Source organism: Numenius arquata, chromosome 16, assembly GCF_964106895.1.
Source record: "Numenius arquata chromosome 16, bNumArq3.hap1.1, whole genome shotgun sequence".
Classification (NCBI taxonomy): domain Eukaryota; kingdom Metazoa; phylum Chordata; class Aves; order Charadriiformes; family Scolopacidae; genus Numenius; species Numenius arquata.
In genome coordinates, this window is record NC_133591.1 from 14198980 (window position 1) to 14218304 (window position 19325).

The window sequence follows — 19325 nt, forward strand, 5'->3', positions numbered from 1 at the left end:
TTCCTGTGCATGTAGTGTGGCTAGGCTTTCTGCTTGAGTTTAGAGAGCTTAAAGACAGATTTATTTTTCTCTTTCATGTCTGTAACTGACTGCTACCAGCTACAGTGTTCCAGGTTTCATGATCCAGTATGGGACAGTTGGCTTAGCATAGGCAGGATGTTTTGGACCTCCAGAAGAGTGGTTGATGGCACGGTCCTGTGGGGATCCTGAGCATTAACAATCTGAAAACATCCATCCGTATGAGCAGAGGCTGTTTATACTTCTGTTATAAAGGTGTTAAAAGTCTGCTGGCCTGAAGCTCCCAACTACTATGACTTAGTATTTTATAAAGATTTTGGGCGGTCCTTTACATCATCCCAGAATCTGTATCTAGCTTCATGTATGTGGATATTTAGAAGTAGAATACCTTTAATTCATTTCAGTAATTATAACATCAGCAAGGGAGGCTTGCCACTGTTGTTGTTCGGGTACTAAATGTTCCCTTGTGCTTTGGCAGCGTTAGAGCTTGACTTTTTTTTTTTTTTTTTTCTCTAAAGAAGAAACTAATCTAATTACTCTAAGACAAAGATGGAACTAACAAATTTCATTGCTCTGGCTGAGCTGAGATTGTAAGTGAAAGATCGTGTTCTCAAGCAGTCACTAAGTATTCCTTGGTGGTTTTGCAGGTAGAGGTGCAGCTTGATGTCATGACCACTTCTAGCATGGTACTATTCTTAATTTCAGGGGAAAAGAAAGCCATCTTTAACTTTTGCTGCATGATGCTGCCCAAGCCTCAGTGCACTCTGTGGATTTGGTATCAGCAGGCAAGCCTGAGGCTTGAGAGGCACAGAAGATGTTGTATGGGCCTTCTTATCTGCAGTGTAGAGCTCTCTGACTCTGTACAAACCTGTGAGGCACTTTAGGATCTGTTTGAATGGTTCAAATGTATTCAGAATAGGTGTCTATTATTGAGTGCAAGAGATAAACAGAGTAATGTCAATTGGTTTTTATAAATGCTTCTGGTTTTTAACAGTGTAAATACATATTGTCAGTAACATAGGCTGAAGGTTTTCTGATTTAAGAGTGAAATGCTGTTGTCACTGGTCTTCACTTCTGTTCACTTCAGCAGACTTGGAATTTCATCCTCGTTTATTTGTTTTTTAAGTATGTCCCCAATTAATTCCTTCCTGCTGAAAGCATAGTCATGTGTCCTGGTAGTATTGTTCCAAACAATACTTGTGTCTTTTATCTGTCACATTGGGTTCCACCCAATTTGTTTGTTATGTTCCCAGACGTAAGTACTGTCACATTATGTCCCCATCTTGTGTATACATCCCTAAATTGTAATGTTGGGTGTAAAATCAAAGATCTGGTTGATGAGTATGTTGAACCAGAAAGAGGTGTACAATATCTTGTTGACTTGATTCCTTGCTGGAGCCTGTGGAGAGACATTGGGAATGGGGTGTAGCTATAAAAAGCCTTATTAGGAGTTTACTTAGTGGGAAGGTATGCCCAGAGGGGTTTGAAGCTATCTCCAGGGTGAGATGAAAGGCAGTGCTTTGTGCCCTGTAAGGTGCCTGGGGAGGCTTTCGAACCCAAGGGAGAGAGAGGGTTAAGGGCCCTGTATGTGCCTGCATGTGCTGCCTCAGTTTGTGACTGCTATTTCTAAAGTTAGAGATCTCCAAGGATTAAAATCAAGAGAGACTGAAGTTCTGCAACATGCCCTATTTGTGGGCTTTGCCTCTTGCTGAGGTTAATTTACTCTTTACTTTCCTTTTGCAAGTTAGAGAGATATTTGCTCTCTGCCAGGCATGTTCTGCCTAATGATTGTTCTACTTATTACCTGTATCGTCCCCTGTCATCTAAACTTCCCATGCATTCATTTCAGTACCACAGTACCAAGTTCAGGTGAAGAAAGCCTATTTTTTTTTTAATTAGGATGAAGATATTTAAGACTTTCTTTTTGAAATCTGGCTATAATCCAACAAGCTCAGAAAGTATCAGTGCCAGATCTAATTCTATCCAGTGCCCAGTAGTTTGGGTACATCCATGTCCAATTTGCCGAGAATATCAAAATAAAACAATTTCTCTTGACCCATGAGCACATCCTTCACTTAAAATATTTGTTGTGTTAGGAACACTCAAGCAGCTGTCAGTGCTTCTGTTCCCCAGTTGACTCTGTCTCTTCTTTGCATTATTCATCACTAGGCAAGTAGCGATCATCGCAAAATAAAGCCAGAAGAATTTAGGGGTAGGTCATTTCTTTGAGTTAGCTTGATTAATTTCTTTGTATATAACGTGACCTGTCTTGGTTGTGCTGTATGAAGTTACATGGGGTTTAATATGTTTTTCTTTAAATATTAAAATAATTATAGAAGGTGTTGAATTTGGTATCAGATGTGTTATTTCAGGTGTTATTATCAGGTGTTATTTCTTTGGTTCCTCCAAAAGTAAAGGGGGTGTTTGGGAACTCTGTTCCTTAGATGAAGGAGCTGGTGCATTTTGATCACTTCTAAAGAAGTACTGTGATCTAATCTTAGGAGTCTGGTTACTGGCCTCTGGTTCTGCACCTGTGACTTTCCAACAGCAAATAGAGGGAAAAGCATCTGTCATCTGGAGACCTATGTATTCTGATAGTGCATGAGGAACTCTTAAATGACTACAGTCAGGATTGGGCTAAAGGCCTGAGAAGTTCTGTGGCACTCATTTTTGTTTAATCACATTTCTCTTACCTCCATCCACTGCAGAAACCGGAGCCAAACAGTCAGTTCTGAAACCAGCGTGGATGAAAGTGGGGTTTTTGAAAGTCTGAAGGCTGAAGCTTCCTCCCCACAGCAGCTGTTCTCAGGCCTGGCAGGTATCCCCTCGGGCACCATCACAGCCACCCCGTTCCAGTCAGGTTTGGTTCTGGGCTCTTCAGCAGGAGGTGGGGAAGTTTTCATTCAGATGCCAGCCCCGAGGGAGGAAGGGACCGGTCGTACAGAAGGAGCCCCGTTTCACCACCGGCAGTCGTCCCATCATTTCCACCACGGCCACCACCGGGGTTCATCTCTGCTGCACATGGCAGGAGGGGACCGCCATGGGCATGCTGAGGAAGGCAGTGACGAACAAGCTGGAACTCCAGCCCCAGCTCTTTCAGAGTTAAAAGCTGTGATCGGTTGGCTGCAGAAGGGACTTCCCTTCATCTTGATCCTCCTGGCTAAAGTTTGTTTCCAGCATAAGCTTGGTAAGCACCTATCCTTTCTGGATTTCAAGTGTGTAAGAGGGTGGTTAGGAAGCTTTATCATGCTGTGGTGTCTGATACATTTATCCCCATGACAGTGTCTAGAGGTAGTCTAGCATGAAGGGGATACATTCAAATGCATGGGATAATGCATTTGATAAATTCATCCTACTTTCAGTCCAAGCTGTTTTCATCTGTGTTGGTCCCATCTGTTTCCTGTCCTGACCTGTGGGAGATAGTTCTGTACTTTTCCCTAATCTCTCCTTGACATTTCTGTAGGGACTGGTGTGTTACCAAGGCTTCTCCCTCAGACCTCTCTCTAGGAGAGATGGGGAGAGCTCACCTTAGTGATTAGCAAAGGCCTCTGCGTAGCACAGAAGGGCTCAGAGGGGTGAGACACTTGTAGAGCTAGAAGAATAGTAGTTGAGAAATCAAGCCAAAGAGCACCAGCAGTTACACATTGCAGTCCTGATCTTCAGAGTGCCTTAAAAATATGTCTATCCAGGTTTCTTTATTGGTACCTGACTTTTTCAGCCCCTCGGTGGTCACGTAAAATCTGTTCATCTAATCCTCCTCTTACTACAAAACTGTACATGTGGCATGTCTGAGGATCCTTACTCATTCTGGGAGTAGTATGCTGAGATTATTATCCCAGAGAAGCCAATAACGCTTGAGTTTAGTCCACTTAACAGCTCTGTCAGTATTCCCAAAAATGAGTATTGAATCATGTCTGCAACATCTTGCTCTTTGGACCTGGTATCCCGTATGATTTTGATAGTGAGCCCTGTCCTCCACGAGCTGCTGAACTGCTATTTTAATAGTGTCACGTAGCTGAGTTGCGTTTGCACAATACAGCCACAACTTGCAGCACTTCTGCTCTCCTTCACCACAGAACCTGACATTATTGTGCCTCTGGATTTGGCACTGGTGAGGCCTCACCTCGAGTGCTGTGTTCAGTTCTGGGCCCCTCACTACAGGAAGGACATTGAGCTGCTGGAGCGTGTCCAGAGGAGAGCCACCAAGCTGGTGAGGGGTCTGGAGAACAAGTCATATGAGAGGAGGCTGAGGAAACTGGGCATGTTTAGTTTGGAGAAGAGGAGGCTGAGGGGGGACCTCATTGCCCTCTACAACTGCCTAAAAGGAGGGTGTAGAGAGGTGGGTGTTGGACTCTTCTCCCAAGGGAATAATGACAGGAGCAGAGGAAATGGTGTAAAGTTGTGGCAGGGGAGGATTAGATTAGATATTAGGCAGAATGACTTTACTGAGAGAGCGGTCAGGCACTGGAACAGCCTGCCCAGGGAGGTGGTGGAGTCACCATCCCTGGAGGTATTTAAGAAACGTGTAGACATGGCACTTCAGGGCATGCTCTAGTGCCCGAGATTGTTGGGTTGTGTCTGTTTGTGGGTGGGTGTGGGGTGTGGTTGTGGGTGTTTGTTTTGTGTGGGTTTTGTTTCGGTTTTGGTGTTTGGTTTTTTTTTGGTTGGTTTTTATTTTTTTGTGGTTGGACTCGATGATCTCAAAGGCCCCTTCCAACCAAGAAGATTCTGTGATTAGGACAGTGTTTGTATTGGGCTGGGTGGCAAGTGCTCACTGCAGTAGCTTCATTTTCATTTAACTTGAATTTGAACTTTATATGAGTCCGGGCTGCCCTGTTTTAGTTGCCCATATATTTTAATTTCCAGCACATCAGAATACCACCCAGTAAATTTTTTTTTCTAAGCTTGAGATGCTGATACCAAACAGCTTAGGACTGAAGATCCTCCTGCCCAGCCGTATGTATTTGACAGTGTGTTTCCCTGCAGGGATTGCTGTGTGCATTGGTATGGCCAGCACATTTGCATACGCCAACTCGACGCTCCGAGAACAGGTTGCTCTGAAGGTGAGTACAACATCTTACTCTCGTACGTTCCAAAGCAACATTGCTCTTTGTATGCAAAACAATGTCTATGCTGAACCTTCTTTTGCAATGTAGGGATGGATGCCATTATATCTGTCAGAATAAGAGTGCTTTACTGTAATCCATCCTCCCTTTCTCTTCCTGCTTCTCCCCATTGATGCTCTCCCACAGTTTCCATCCTGCTCTTTTGTGAAAGTGTGACATTGTAAAACAAAGAGAGGGGAAGTCAGGGAGATTGTTATCTGCCTCTGGTTCTGCCACTGACTGGCAGTGCATCTTCAAGCACTTCTCTCCGATGAGATTTAATTTATTAGCATTTAGATTATGTTTTGAGATGTTCAGCTGAAGGATTCTGTAGATGTATTGCTTGTTATTATCTTTATAATGGTTGGTAATATAAAGAAACCAGTAGATCTTTCCAGGCCTTCTGATCTTCAGCGTCAGCAAAATACTTCAACAGCACTAAAAGCACAGGACTAGAATTGCTTTTTTTTGTAAAAATGACATGCGTGGCACAAGTGTACACTTATATCCAACAACAGCAGTGGAATAAATGCGATACAACGCTGAATGAACAGATAAATTGCACAATCATGTAATAGATTGCTGTTGCCTTGCACTTTGCACCTCTGTCTTTCCAGCAGTGTGCCCCTTAATCTGCCTGCTTTAAATCTCAACCTAACATCCCTGGCTGGTGAAGAGCTGTTTTCTTAATAAATCAGCTCATAAGAAAAATGGTTTTTTTTTTTCCCTCCCAGGAGTAAAATTTACTTTCCAAAATTACACCGAGTCAAGACCCAGGACAAGCTCTTCTGCCATCCAGCTTCTGTCTATAACGTTCCTTGTCTTTTGAAATGCAAAATTTGCACTTATTTTGACCTTTGGTTAGTTCTTCAATCAAAAATTCATGTTTTAGAACCTCCATGCATTCAGATAACATTAATATCTGCTGCATGCAGTGATGGGTTGTGTTATATTTGATTTAGCTAAGCCTTCTTGTAAGTGATTTTGGATCTATTTGTAAAACAACTCTTTCAAGAAGGGTCATTCCAGAGAGGTGGCAACTCAGAATTATAGTACAATATATGGAACTGTTTGGTTTTTTAATCTGCTTTTCAAACTGCATTTTAAATATCAGGAGAATTTAGATATCCCAAGAAAGATCCCAGCTTTGAAAATTGTGTTCAGCAAGTAAGGCTGTCGTTTTCAGCCATGTATTTTGAGTAATTTCTCTGAAGTTCCTTTATTTATGAAGGTTAGGTGAGTGAGAGCCATTTCTCCTTGTGTTTATATATGTCTTTACCTAGCAGTCTATTTCTGAGTCTTAGTCCAATGTAAATAAACTAATTACTGATCACTTAGTTGCTTATTTGTGTCCCCTAGGTTAGTCTTGCATTTTTTTCAGCAGTTGAAGGCTCAGTGTAACCCTTGAGACTTGGAACTTATCTTTACTTCTTGTTCTTGCTCAGGAGAAGAGATCAGTGTTGGTTGTCTTCTGGATCCTGGCCTTTCTCACCGGGAACACCTTGTACTTGCTTTACACATTCAGCTCTCAGCAGCTGTACAACAGGTGGGCAAAATTTACATTGTGCATGATGGCAGCAGGTGATAATGGCCAGGGAGGAGAAGAGGGAAGCCCACTTCTCCCCACACTGTGGGAGGAAGTGTGTGTACTTAAGGTATCTGCCGTCTTTGTCACACCTTTGTAATTCCTTTCAATGGAGGAAGAGAATGTGTGCATTGCTTCTACCAGTGGACTATGCTCCTATCAATAAATGACATAACCAGGGTCTAAATGGGACGGGTGTGATGATACACTACAGTCCTACTGCTTGACACACCTACACTTGCAATTTTCTTATGCATCGAAGCAGGGTGGATACTTTTTTATAGTGTGACTTCTGAATTTCCATTTTGACCAGTGTGGCTGAACATAAAGAGCAGGTCTTGGAAGCAGATAAGAAATTGACCCACCTGATTTTCCTCTTCCTGTAATATTTTCTTTTCTCTTCAGTCTATCAATTTTCAGCCTATTAAAGGAGATAAACTGGAAGTACAATAGTAGTGTTTTACTTCAGGGCTTGGAGGCGTTTGGATCTGAGGTAATTAAGATAGCCTCCGCTCTCCCCTTTCAAATTCTGACTAAAGAGGTTCTCAAATATAGAAAAGTTAGTGCCCGTGGATTTGGTTCTGTACTATCCCTGCTTATTATAAAGCAAGGATTAAATGAGCCATAGGAAGCAAAGATACAGAACTTAAGCAAGGGGATATTAGTAGAATAAATAGGAAGAAATGGAGCAATATCGAAGGTGGTTACTTGAGAAATCAGGTAAAAGTGTATGAATTGTCTTCCCAATGAAAACGTTATTTATCCAACTGAAGGGGACTTAAAACTTCAGATTGGAAATACAACATGTGTAACATGCATCAGTTGGGTTATGGCTAGATGGCTCTTGGCTATGTTTTTTTCTGTCATTTATTGCCCTTAATGTATTTGGATCATCGGAAAGCTGTGTATGTAAACGCTTCTAGAAAGGGGGAGAGATGAGGAGGCTGTATGTGTGGGTCCGAATGAGAGATGGCAAACCATGGGATACTCCGTATAGGGATTGTGGGAGGGAATGAAAGAGAAGAAACAGGTATGACATAAAGGTGTGAAAGCAATTAGAATAAATTTCTTTGCGCCCCAGGGAAACAGTGTGTCCCTAAGAAGGTGGTTAAGGTTAAAAGCATGGGTGGGACTGGTTTAAAATAAAGGATAGATCATCTAAAATAGAAGGGTTTCAGCAAATTGGGGCCATCTTATACACTGTTCAGGGTGCAGCTTATTAACAGTGAACAGACTGGGCAAGAGCTTCCCTGAAAAGCCCTATTGCTGCCAGCGTTGCAGTGGTGCCTGCTGGGTCATGCTTGGTATCTGTTGCTTGCTGTGTGGGGACCTGTGACTATTCATGAGGCAGACGTGTGAAATTCGAAATAGCGGCTTCAGTTTTGTTTCTTTCTGGCTTATTTTTCATTTCCTGATTTATTTACTTTTTGCTTGTTTCTAGTGCATGAATAGTAGTAAAGTCTCTGATTCTGTTTCTGTTTTTAGGGTATAATTATACCTGTTGTGCTGTGCCAGTGTTGTGAGTATTTTGAATTCATGTTCAGGCTTTTTATTCTGGGTTGGTTATTTTACTTTTGCTTTTTTTTTTGTTTGTTAAGTTTGTGCTTTCTACCACGAGGCTTTATTAGGTAAATATCCTGAAGAGGAATCCTATTTTTTCAGTCTGAGTAGGGTCCAGTCCTCATTGCTGCTCAGGTCAGTAGCTCCTGCCCACTGCTACATGAAGTTCTGCTGTTTTGAACTCCCCTTCTTTAAAGGGCAAACGTTCAGGCCATTCAACAACATTATGTAAAGGACGCTATATTTTGGGGTCTTTGGTTCGGGTAAGAGTTGCTAATTAACACAGCCCAGCTCTTGGTTTGCTTCAGACAGTGGCAGAGCACGAGGCATCTAAAGTTCTGCCCTCTCTGCCACATTTAATACACTGCTTCCTTTGTCACCAGTTTGTTTCACGTGCACAAGTAGCTTTAGAGACTGCTGTTTGGGTCCTTTTTTCTGGTAGTGGGCAAACCTGCTGACCTCAGCAGAAATGGGCAAGAACAGACAAAGTCAAGAGGCCCAGAGGAACCATGGGACTACTTTGCATGTCTTATTCCTATCGCCCTTGAGAACTTCACTGAGGTTCAGTGCGGTTTCTAGGCTTTCTCTGGCCAGCAGTGGGTAGAGCTGGTATCAAAAAGCTTAACTGAGGTTCTCCTCATTGGCATTAGAGCCTTGTTGTCATGCTTTTCAGCCTCATCTTTCTGAAACCCAACCTTGAGAGGCTGGACTTCTTCGACCTGATGTGGATCGTGGGGATCGCAGACTTTGTACTGAAGTACCTCACCATCGCATTGAAATGCCTGATTGTCGCCCTGCCTAAGATCATCCTAGCTGTCAAGTCAAAGGTAAGAGTCTCATCTCTTCTTGATATACGGATGATTGTCTTTGATAATCTAATACCTTTACAATATGTCTGCAGCATAAAATATGGGTGGAAGAAAAAAAAATAATAAAATGTCTGATAAAAATTTGGCAGAAAGTGACCTCGGTGGTGGGCTTTGGTTTTTGAGCCATCGCAGACCTGAGCAAGGGTTTCGTAACACCAGAAAGTAATTAAACTCCAGAGAGAGAGAGAGAGGTAAGCATTGCTTGAGAAGGAATAGGTATTAGCAGCAAGATAACTGTTTTTCTGGTTGACTTTGTTCTAAGTCTTGTTTTCTGAGTAATCCCTGTAAACAGATATTTCTGAAACACAAATCTCTTAATTTACTGGAAAGAAAATGCAAGTACTTGTCTCTTTGGCTTTCCACTTGGGTCAATGAGGTAACAGCATTAAATTGAAGCTACTGATGCCACAAAAGGCAGCATCAGTTTTAACCATGGTGAAGAAATATTGTAACAAAATGGTTAACGTAGTTAAATGTTTAGAAAATCCTATGTAGACTAGGTCTAACTATTGAAACTTTCTCACTACGTTCTTTCTCTTTTAATGCTTTTTCATGGTTTTTCACTCTTACAGATCTGTCACGCCACCCCTTCCTCCGCTTAGTAGTGTCTACATTTCAGCGGCAAATGTAGCAATGTGTATTATTTGCATTTGGTAAAGAAACTTCCTGGCAGCTAAAGGGATGAAAGGCACTATATAGATGCAAGATATTATCATTCATCGCTGAAGGTCTCAGGCAGGGCACTTAAGGGGATATCTAAACTGGGAATAGTTTTGCTTACAAATGACATGGGTGGCAGGGGAGTTGAGCAGTTTGTTCCTGCACAGCAGGGCTATTTGAGATAGTTATTAATTTATTTCTGGCAATTGTCCAGCTCTTTTTTTTTTTCCCTTCTTCTTCTATTATTATTATTTTATTTTGGGAGATTAATGTGCTAGGTCAGAGCATAATCCAGCCTGGGGAGGGAGGGAAAAGTGATGTGAATAGTCTTCCCAAGATAAATTGCAGTGTTGGAAAAGGTTCACAGCCTTTGCTTGCTTGTCTGAGAGCTATCCCAAGTACTCATTAATCCTTGTCGGGAGAGAAGAAAGAGAAGGGGTCTTTATTTGCAGCTACAGTGGGAGGCTGGTAAGATCACATCTGTCAAGGGCCTATAATGACTCAGAGCACAGATGCTTCATTTTTAATACCTTTTTCTGGATAGCAATATTTCTCACTTTTTTTTAAGTCCCTTTTTGTCTTAGGATGTTGTTGATGGTCTCACTGTCCCTTGACATCTGAGACTGCTGTTACCTACTACTATGGATCTGGATTTATTTTTATCCCCCTTCTCTACACTGCATCCATTAAGCCAACCAAGGATGAGATCTGGTGTAACAAATTAAGCAAGATCAAACTGGGATGGGAGAGCTCCAAGAGAACCCCAGGATGCCATAGAAATTGTAATTGGTAACCACATTGCTGAGCTCTCTCCCTGAGCCTCATGACTTCTACAGGCCAGCTCAGTGCTACACATCTTATTTTTCAGATGTTTTTTTTTTTTAAATGTAAGCTTTTTCTGATAGGCATATTAACTTTGACCAGATTATTACCGAGTTTATTTGCTATCTTAATACTTGCTAGAAGCAAAGTTACTCTCTTCTTCACCATATGCTTGTAGTAGTGTTTCTGCTTGAAGCTTAGCTTGTAACTCATGAACTTCTACATGGTAGCAGGTAGCAAACTGCTGGAGAAATACAAACTAAACTCACAGAGTAGAGCTAGAAGATTTATTCAAGAGAATTATACTGAGAATTATTTCTGCCAGTATAACTAGTCAGGAGCTAGTCGGCAGCTTCTAGCTCCCCATAATACAAAGCCTGAAGTGGAGATTGCTCCACTGGCAGGGATAGAGTTCAGCACAGCTGTGAATGGGATAGAGGTATTTAATCTTGAGCTTCCTTGCAGTATCTTCTTGTTGGCAGTCAGTAATAGATGGTAAAACTTGCCCACGGATGGTGTATCGGGGACTTTGATCAGTCTACGTTCAACCTCCAAGCAGGCTCTTCATATTTTCCTCATTTTGGAAGTTCAAAGGCACTTCCAAAGCTAGTCTAGCTTTTCATGCTGCTCCTTGAGATTCTAGTCTTCTCTGAATACTCTGTGGTTTCACTGATGCTTGCATAGCCTTTCTAGTACAAGGCATCTCCTTCTTTTAAGTCTCTTACCTCTCCACATCCATTGTGATTGGGTTTTTCTTTTACACATCAAAGTCTTCATATCTCCCCTCAGTCTCCTCTGTAGACTAAGCAACACCATTTTTTTTGAGTCTTTTCTCAGAGATCTTTCCTTCCAAATCTGATTATTCTCTTCTGGACTGTCTTCAGACCCCCTGTTTTCCAGACCATTTTTCCAGTCTGTCAGGATGAGTTTGGTTTATAATCCTTTCCAGTCTTTCCCAATTTAGTGTCAACTGTGTATTTCATAAGACTACCCTGTTCCATCAATATCATTAATGAAAACAGGGTGTAGTACTAAACTCTGCTTATTTCAGTTAGATGCATCTTTTAATTTTGACAGTGAATACATTAAAAATTTGGACTAGGGACCAAGACTCTGGAAGACTCAGTTCTCCCAGTCTGAAGTACCTGGGTCATGTATTCCTAGTATGGACACATCACAGGAAGGGCAACATTTGGTTTAAGATGACATCGAGAACCAGCTTGGATTTATAGCATCAGTTTATGCTTTAACTGAGAAAAAGCAAACTAAAATTAGGTTTGTTTTTGCAATCAGAATACAGAGAGCAGTAAACATTATAATGAGCGCATGAAGTGTGAAGCATGAGGACTGCTATATTATCAGGATACAACTAGCCAGAGTTCTCCAAGCTTGACTACCTCAGAAATGGACTACCTCTACAAGCAGTGCCTCCAAAGAATGCGGGAAGATTGAAAATTTGACAAAATAATCCCAGACTTTTCCAGGTTCCAAACCAGCCTGAGAAACAGAGGTGTTAAGAGAGGCTGAGAGACTACAATCAGGGCAGAAGGTAGGGAACGAAGAGCTTGTGAATAGGAGAGAAAAGCAGAAAATGGAAGGTGACCCCAACATCAGACTCCAGTCTTACACCTCTGCAGTCAGTGAGAGTTTGCGGGAGAAGGAACATACCTGTGGCTAAAGACGTCCCTTCCTCCCCGCGAGCTGCGATCGGCACATCAAGCCGAGCACAAGTTTTAATAGCAGCTGGGCTCATCATTCCTTTGGAAGGGGGGCTTGGCTCCCACCCTGCATGCTGAAGGCTCTCCATTAAAAAAGGCAAATAAGATCATTTGGTTCAATATAAAATGAATTAAAGTAAATTAAACTGCAGGAGCCATGTGGCCTGCAGAGGCCTCCATTGTTGTACACACATAAATGGCAGCTTTTCATTTTCACTGCTAAGGAATGACAGCTTGAGGGGGGTGGAATTAAAAATAAGGAAATAAATAATAAAAAGACACAGTTGCCAAAGATTTCCTTTAGGAAATCCCAGGTGCCTGCAAGTCTCCCATCCCCTCCTCATGCTGCTGTCAGCAATCTAAGCTGATATTCTGGAGAATGGAGTGAAGCATGGTGTGGGAAGAGGGAGAAAGAGACCCAAACCAAAAGAACTGTAAGAAACAGATATATGTAAAAGAACCTGGGATACCAATCTATCCCCTGTCTTTACAGGGGAGAAAGGTACCAAGGGGACACTTTTTTCCAACAGTCTTTCTGGCTGGTATATATGAAAGGCCCTAAGAAAGAGTTTCCTTTGCACCGTCAGTACAGATGTGCAGCCAAGTTACAAGGGGCTGCATTTCCAGAAGATTGAAAATTCAAAAGGAAAACACTAACATTTGTCTGTTGAAAACACAGTATGAAATTACCATTGAATAAATACTTGTCAGTTCTGTTTGAAAGCTGGATGTAGACATTGCAAATGAGGGGGTTTTTTTGTGGCAAGACTGACATTACTCATGAGAAGTTTTTTCTTTATGCTGTTCAAATGGTGTCAGGGGCAGGTGTACAAATACTGGTCCACACTCGTACTATGGACTCCTCACTGCATCTTTAAAAATATTTGCTTGACAGGTTTTTTTGTGTTTTGGTTGGGGTTTTGGTGCTTTTTTTCTTATTTAAAAGTACCATCTCCTCAAATCCAGTTGGAGAAAACTCAGCCTGTATGTAGCAGCCATTCTTTACAGTTTTGGACTAGGACTTTGGGCCAGATGCCTGTTTCAGGCACATACTGTGTTTCCTAGCATAGATAGTTACAGCTCTGCCGTGTAAACAGGCACAGTAAGCTTTCCATATTCCTTCTGAAGCTGCACCTTGGATGTGAAAGAAACTCTATCAGAATGTCTTTTCCATGAAGGAGTATGATTTGGATCATTCAGCTGAAGCAAACTGTCTTAAGGCAATGTATTACAGTGCCAGCTAATCTGTCATACCTGTGTATTCTGAGTCTGAAGCTCGTAAAGCTTGATTTTGAGTAACACCAGCGCTCTTCCATGTTCTAATGGAGCACAACCACAGTTGCTTTGATTATCATGTCACCACTGTTTCTGTGCACAGCCTTCTATAATTAGACAGTTATTGTAAGGAAAGCGAGCACTTAGCTTTTAATGACTAGAATCGTTCTGCAGCCTGCCTCTATCTCGTGTCAGAGCTCAGCCCTATGGGATACCATGGTCCAAAATCCTGGTGTCCAGCCTTCCTCACTGGGCAGGCTGACCCTTCCTCCGTTCCATGAGCAGTTGCACAAATGACTTACATGTGCAGAAGGTTTATGCTCCTCGAGCAACAAGCTCTTCTTGCACTAGGCATTCATGTAGAACAACCCATGACACAGAATGAAGTCCATCCTTCTGCATCAGGGAAAAGAGGGCAAGCTGGAGCAGTTTGCTGCCACCAAAGCACTTGCTCTAGGCCACAGCCTCTTCCAGAAGGCTCACATTAGGAGAGAAGGTGCCAGAGGGAAGTTGTGTTAATTGTGCTGGCGATGGCAGCAGCTTTCTATCGTCCCTGCAGCCACTTTTTCATCATGGGACCAGATATTTATCAATCATTTAACATGAAGTTTGTACACATTTTCTTTTGTCCTGAGAAAAACAAGGCCTCTTGGAGCATTTGAGTCCTCTAGATGCTGATCAAAAAATATGGAAGCATTGAAACAAGCACTGGGAGCAAGCATATAGATGATACGTTACAAAAAAAAATAACTGGGTAAAGATCTTTCTGTTCCTTGTCTGTGTGATATGCAAATTAATCCTAGTCTTTAATGGTGTGGCTAAAGTGGTGTTTCCAGATAGATGGTAGCCTGTCCTCTCCTTACCGATCTTGGATGCTATTTGGGGAACTCACTCAGATTCACTCTTCTTGGACAACAATCTGAGCTTTGATCCTCTAGAGCCACAGGAGCTACATGATGGTTCTGCAAAGACTTATCCTTATTGCAGCCTGGGACAGATGTGGTATCCCAGAATCATAAGTGTGGGATTTATTACTTATGAAAGAAAAGGACAAACTAAAGCATAATGTTGAGGAACTGAGGACTTTTTTCAGTCCTTCCCTCTAACACACTTTGAAAGTCAATATTACTAATTTTTTTAAAGGAATCATTGCTCTTAGGTGTCTCCCAAGTTAACTTCTCGGTTGAAGATATCCAGGATGTGACTTTCAGAAGTGCTGTGCACTAACTAAAAATCTCATTTTCCCCTCTAGTCTCACCTTGGAATTACTCCTCATTAGTCTTGCATGGATTTTCACCAGCATCCTCTGTGCCACAATCCTGTTTACTGCTCCTACCCAATACTTTCTTATATTGGCAATACAACCTGAAATCTCAGCAGAGCCTGCTCTCCTCTGATCCAAATTGCCAGCAGGTCTCAAAAGTTTTTTCTAGCATCTTCCTGTTTCAGAATATGTCCTAATGCTGTTGGCAACAGAACAAGTGAGACTTGGAACTTCCCTTGAGTGCTAATCACAACTTACAGTTGCCTCATTGCAACTTCTCTCACTTCTCTGACATCCCATTTTAATTCCGCTGTGTAAAACCTTAGCGTGCCTTTCTGTTTCCTTCTGTGGAGGCGCACACACACACTTACACAAAGCCTTATGTCAAAAGAGACTACAAAGTCGATGCTGGGTTAGGCTGTGTGGGAATTAGCATTGCATTTGTAGTTGTATTTTGCCCCCTTTGGTGTGTATATATTGTGATTCAGTTTTTAATTATGTGATTCCATGTTATTTTTCTGTAAGACTTCTCCCGTCCATCACCAATGTATACTGTGCCCCACGGATGAAGCAAGGTGAGCTATTGAAAGAAGCTGTTGTAGAAACTGGAACGTGCATAGAGAACAAAGAGACCATTGAAAGAACAACATCATTCTACAAGTTTAAGTTGAATGCTACGCTGGAGAATTAAATTCCGTCCTTTTCTTTGCCAAATAATTCCTCTGTGATCCTAGAAAAGCCATGTACAGCTACAAACTGAAGTCAGTGGTTTAGCTTTTAATGGTAACGTGATCTATAAAATTAAGTGCTTTATAATAAGTCTAATCTCAGACATCTCATCTTGGACACCAAAACAACCTTACCTTAACCTTAGTCTTCCCACGTCTCAAGTTTTCGTTTAGGAAATGCAGAGAATGGCTGTCTGTCCCTTATATCAGCCAGCAATGTGAAATTTATTTTTTTTTTTTAATAAAAAAAAAAATCTTTTACTGTAATGGTGATGTCATACAAAGATTGAAGAAATTTTAGTAATTTGCTACTCTGAGCAGAGCTCAAATAGCATGAAGTGATAGGATGCAGATCTGCCATCAAGTAGTAAGGGTATAACAAGGTACTAAAAATCACACACTTAATGAATATCACTCACCCTCTGTGAAAAAATGGTATGTGTTCACATCATTAGAGCTTGTGTAATGCTGCATGTACAGAAGGAAAACTGCAATTGTGTGAAAATCCTGAATTCTGCTCTTCCAAAACCAGCGCTTGATTTAAAGTATAAAAATGGTCCTTCTATGTGGTGAAGGAGGTAGAGGAAAATGGAGGGTTATACATGACTCATTGACTTAGTTTTTAACAAAGCATTCTTGGGGAAAAAAAAAAAAAAAAGGTATCAAAATTTCACCATGTGGTATCACAGGGCTCATCAGCAGAGTTGCTATAATTAGATCCACAGCACAGTCCTTTGCCACTTGTGCTAATGAAGTGCTTGATAACAGGAGCAGCAGACTGTCAGCTCCTACGGTAACCTGCCGAGGAAGCAGGGTCAGCATGTGCTGCTTACATTTTAGTCAGGAATTAACTCCAACCTGTTGCAAAGGCTTGATGAGAACAGGAACTTTCCTGGTATTTGAGTCTACCCTAACCAGGAGCTGTAATTTCAGGTAATATCCAATTTAATCTAATCCCTGCAGCCCAGAAAGGAGATACACTTGCTCTGCAAGGCTGGCTCTAGCACAGTCCCATCATCTATTAAGGCTGGCTCAAAAATAGCTTTTGCTAATCTTAGAGAGCTGTTCAATCTCTATAGAGTGTACTCAAGAGAAGATTCCCAGTAGGAGAAGTCACCTAACAGAGGTGGGCCTTGCCTTATTTCAAGCTGCTGTTCCAAGTCAGATGTGCAGGAGAAATAATTGTATTTGTGCTTGATATAACACACAGCTCTTCCTAATCTTGAGGAGAAATAGCTGAAGTGCTTTAGCTGAAGTTTTCAAACAAAATACAGCTTGAGATGAGGATATGGCTTGGAAAACTTCAACGTAGATAGCCAAGGTATAACAAAGCTGCAAAGCAGAAGACAAAAGTATATTGAGTGCACTTAGAAATTATACGTGCCATCTGCAATAAGTTACTGCTACCAAAAGTCTAAATTTTGCTGCTGAAATTATAGGAAAAACCCCTTGTTTTTTAAGCTTCTGGCTCAAAAGGAAGACTCCACTCCTGCTGCAGCCCTTTGTAGAATGAATTCTGATTGTCTAGGCACTTTTCCTAGTTTAAGAAAGGGCTGGTGTGTTGCCCTGAGGTGCCTGACAAACCTTATGTTTCTGTAAGTGTTTACCGTAGCACTAGTTCTCTTCTAAATGATGCTCGGCTGTCCTTGTGTTGCTTCCCTCCTCCTCGCTAATCACTCTAAGCTTATCAATAGGCCTCTCTTAAATGGTCAAGTGAGTGGTGTTAATGGGCTGGATGGAGAGATGCATCCATTTAAAACTCAACCTCATTCTTGTGAGGCTGTTCACAAGTATCTAGCTGCTACAAAATCCCAGTATCCTGCAGTTGCCATTGAAAACTGAGGACTTGCATTAGATAAAGGCATTATAAAAGCTCTTTAAAGGGTGGAGATTTTTTTGGTTAGAAAATTGAAATCTGTCACTTGCTGCATGATCATTTCAGAGCCACACTCTGCCACTTCCAATTCTGCAGCCTAGCTGGACCTCTAGGGATTCCTGTGACCCATCTTTCCTTATGTCTTCCTGTGGGCTCTAGCGTTTTTAGTGCCTCAAAAACTTCTGCTGTAGAAGAATTTCAGCTTTGATGCCTCAAATGCTGAATCCTGAAGTTCCATCTGATGCAATGAGAAAGAAAGCAGTGACCAGACCGGCCTGCTGGGAAAGCAAGGCTAAAATAAAAGAAGCTGACTGTGAGCCTGGTGGGAGGAACAAGCCAGAGAAAGCAGTTTGTTGCCTTTAGCTTGCTGGTAGCTTTCATCAGAGCTGGCTGAGGAGGGGGAGGCAGAGAAAGAACTGCCTGTGAGAAGGGAAGGAGGTGACAGCATAGTCATTAGCAGACTGCGACCCTCTGTCACAGGGGCTCCTGAAATAAACGATGATTGTATTGAAGCACGAGGCTGGATAGAGACCTCTGCGCTAATTTAATAAATTGCTTGCATTTAGGGCCCCAGATTGTTGCTGTTATATTTTTGCTATGTGATGCCACCTGGGATTAACAAGGAGGAGGGGATGGAAGAGGAAGAAAGCAGCCCAGGTCCGTTAGCAACCACTGGTGTGACCTCACTCCTTGTCCCAGGGGGGAAATGAGATCATGAGAATGCCAGAGCTCTCTGAAGGATTCGATTTGCTCGCTGCAGCAGGATGGCCTGCGAGTGATCTCATCTCCGAGACCCCAGGGAAGGGCTGCTGCTGGCCTCGTGGACTGCAGAGAACTTAATCCCCACTCCAAATCTCACCAATTAACAGTTGACCTGCGATGACATCACCAATGACAAAGCTAACTGGGACAACGCAGCAAAATTCCAGGGGAATTTCCCCCTTCTCCATGATCTTATCAAATAAAAGAATTTTGACATGTCAAAACCAAATCCTTCAGTCCAGATAATGTCATTGCAGGTTAAGCATAGTTCTGGGCTCACAACTTGCCCTGACCTAGTGCCCTGTCACCAGCTGTCCCTTTTTAAATAGTGTGGGACAGAAGATAAACAGGTCCTCATTAAGACTGGGCGGGGGGGGAAAGGGGGCTAAATTAGATAGCTTTATTTAGCTAGCTTCTCAGCCCCAGTCTTAGGTGCTTTAAAATAGAAATTACATAGTAAGAAAAATCCATTTCAGTTGTTGCACATCATGGTTGTAGTAAGCCAGGAGGGAGTTTATGTTACCTTACAGGTGTCCTTCAAGGAAGGAAAGCTCTCTAATTGGAGTAAACACCAGAATGGCAAGGACAGCTTTGGTGAAGGTTTACAAAGGATTTGCCCATTCTTTGAGTCTCTTGAGAGAGAAGTGTTTCAGCCAGCGTGCTTCCCCCCTTCCCTCTTCCTTCAGGTCCTTGGGAAGGTTTGGTATCTCCGAGTTTAAAATGCCTTGAGGGTTGTTTTTTTTCCAGAGCCAGGCTTTTTGTGTGTGTAATGCACAAGATCCAACACACACCTGAGTGGAAGGGGAAGGATGATGGCAAATGGGTAGTTAGTTTGATTCTTTGGGATGATGAGAAAGTTGTCAGGAAGACTGATGTCACCCTACATTTAAATCCTTGTACCTTCAGAAGGGGGTATAGGATCAAAGAGACTTACCTTTCATTCCTTTCCTTTGTTAATAGTATCTACAATTGACATCATATTCATCCCTGTAAGTTTTAAGCTCTGGTGCTAGTGTTCTGTAGCATTGCACAGATACGCAATAAGGTGTGTATCCATAACCTGCTCTAAAAGTTTAAGATTCA

At 42.0% G+C, this 19325-nt stretch overlaps 1 protein-coding gene across 1 annotated transcript in view; it reads left to right on the forward strand.

The window, feature by feature from the left end:
* Window positions 1-19325, forward strand: part of RNFT2 (ring finger protein, transmembrane 2) — a 29113-nt gene that overhangs the window by 837 nt on the left and 8951 nt on the right. Inside the window, exons 2-5 of the mRNA XM_074159611.1 lie at window positions 2727-3205; window positions 5005-5081; window positions 6569-6669; window positions 8942-9095. Coding sequence (XP_074015712.1) covers window positions 2727-3205; window positions 5005-5081; window positions 6569-6669; window positions 8942-9095 — 811 coding nt within the window. The remainder of the gene's footprint in view (window positions 1-2726; window positions 3206-5004; window positions 5082-6568; window positions 6670-8941; window positions 9096-19325) is intronic.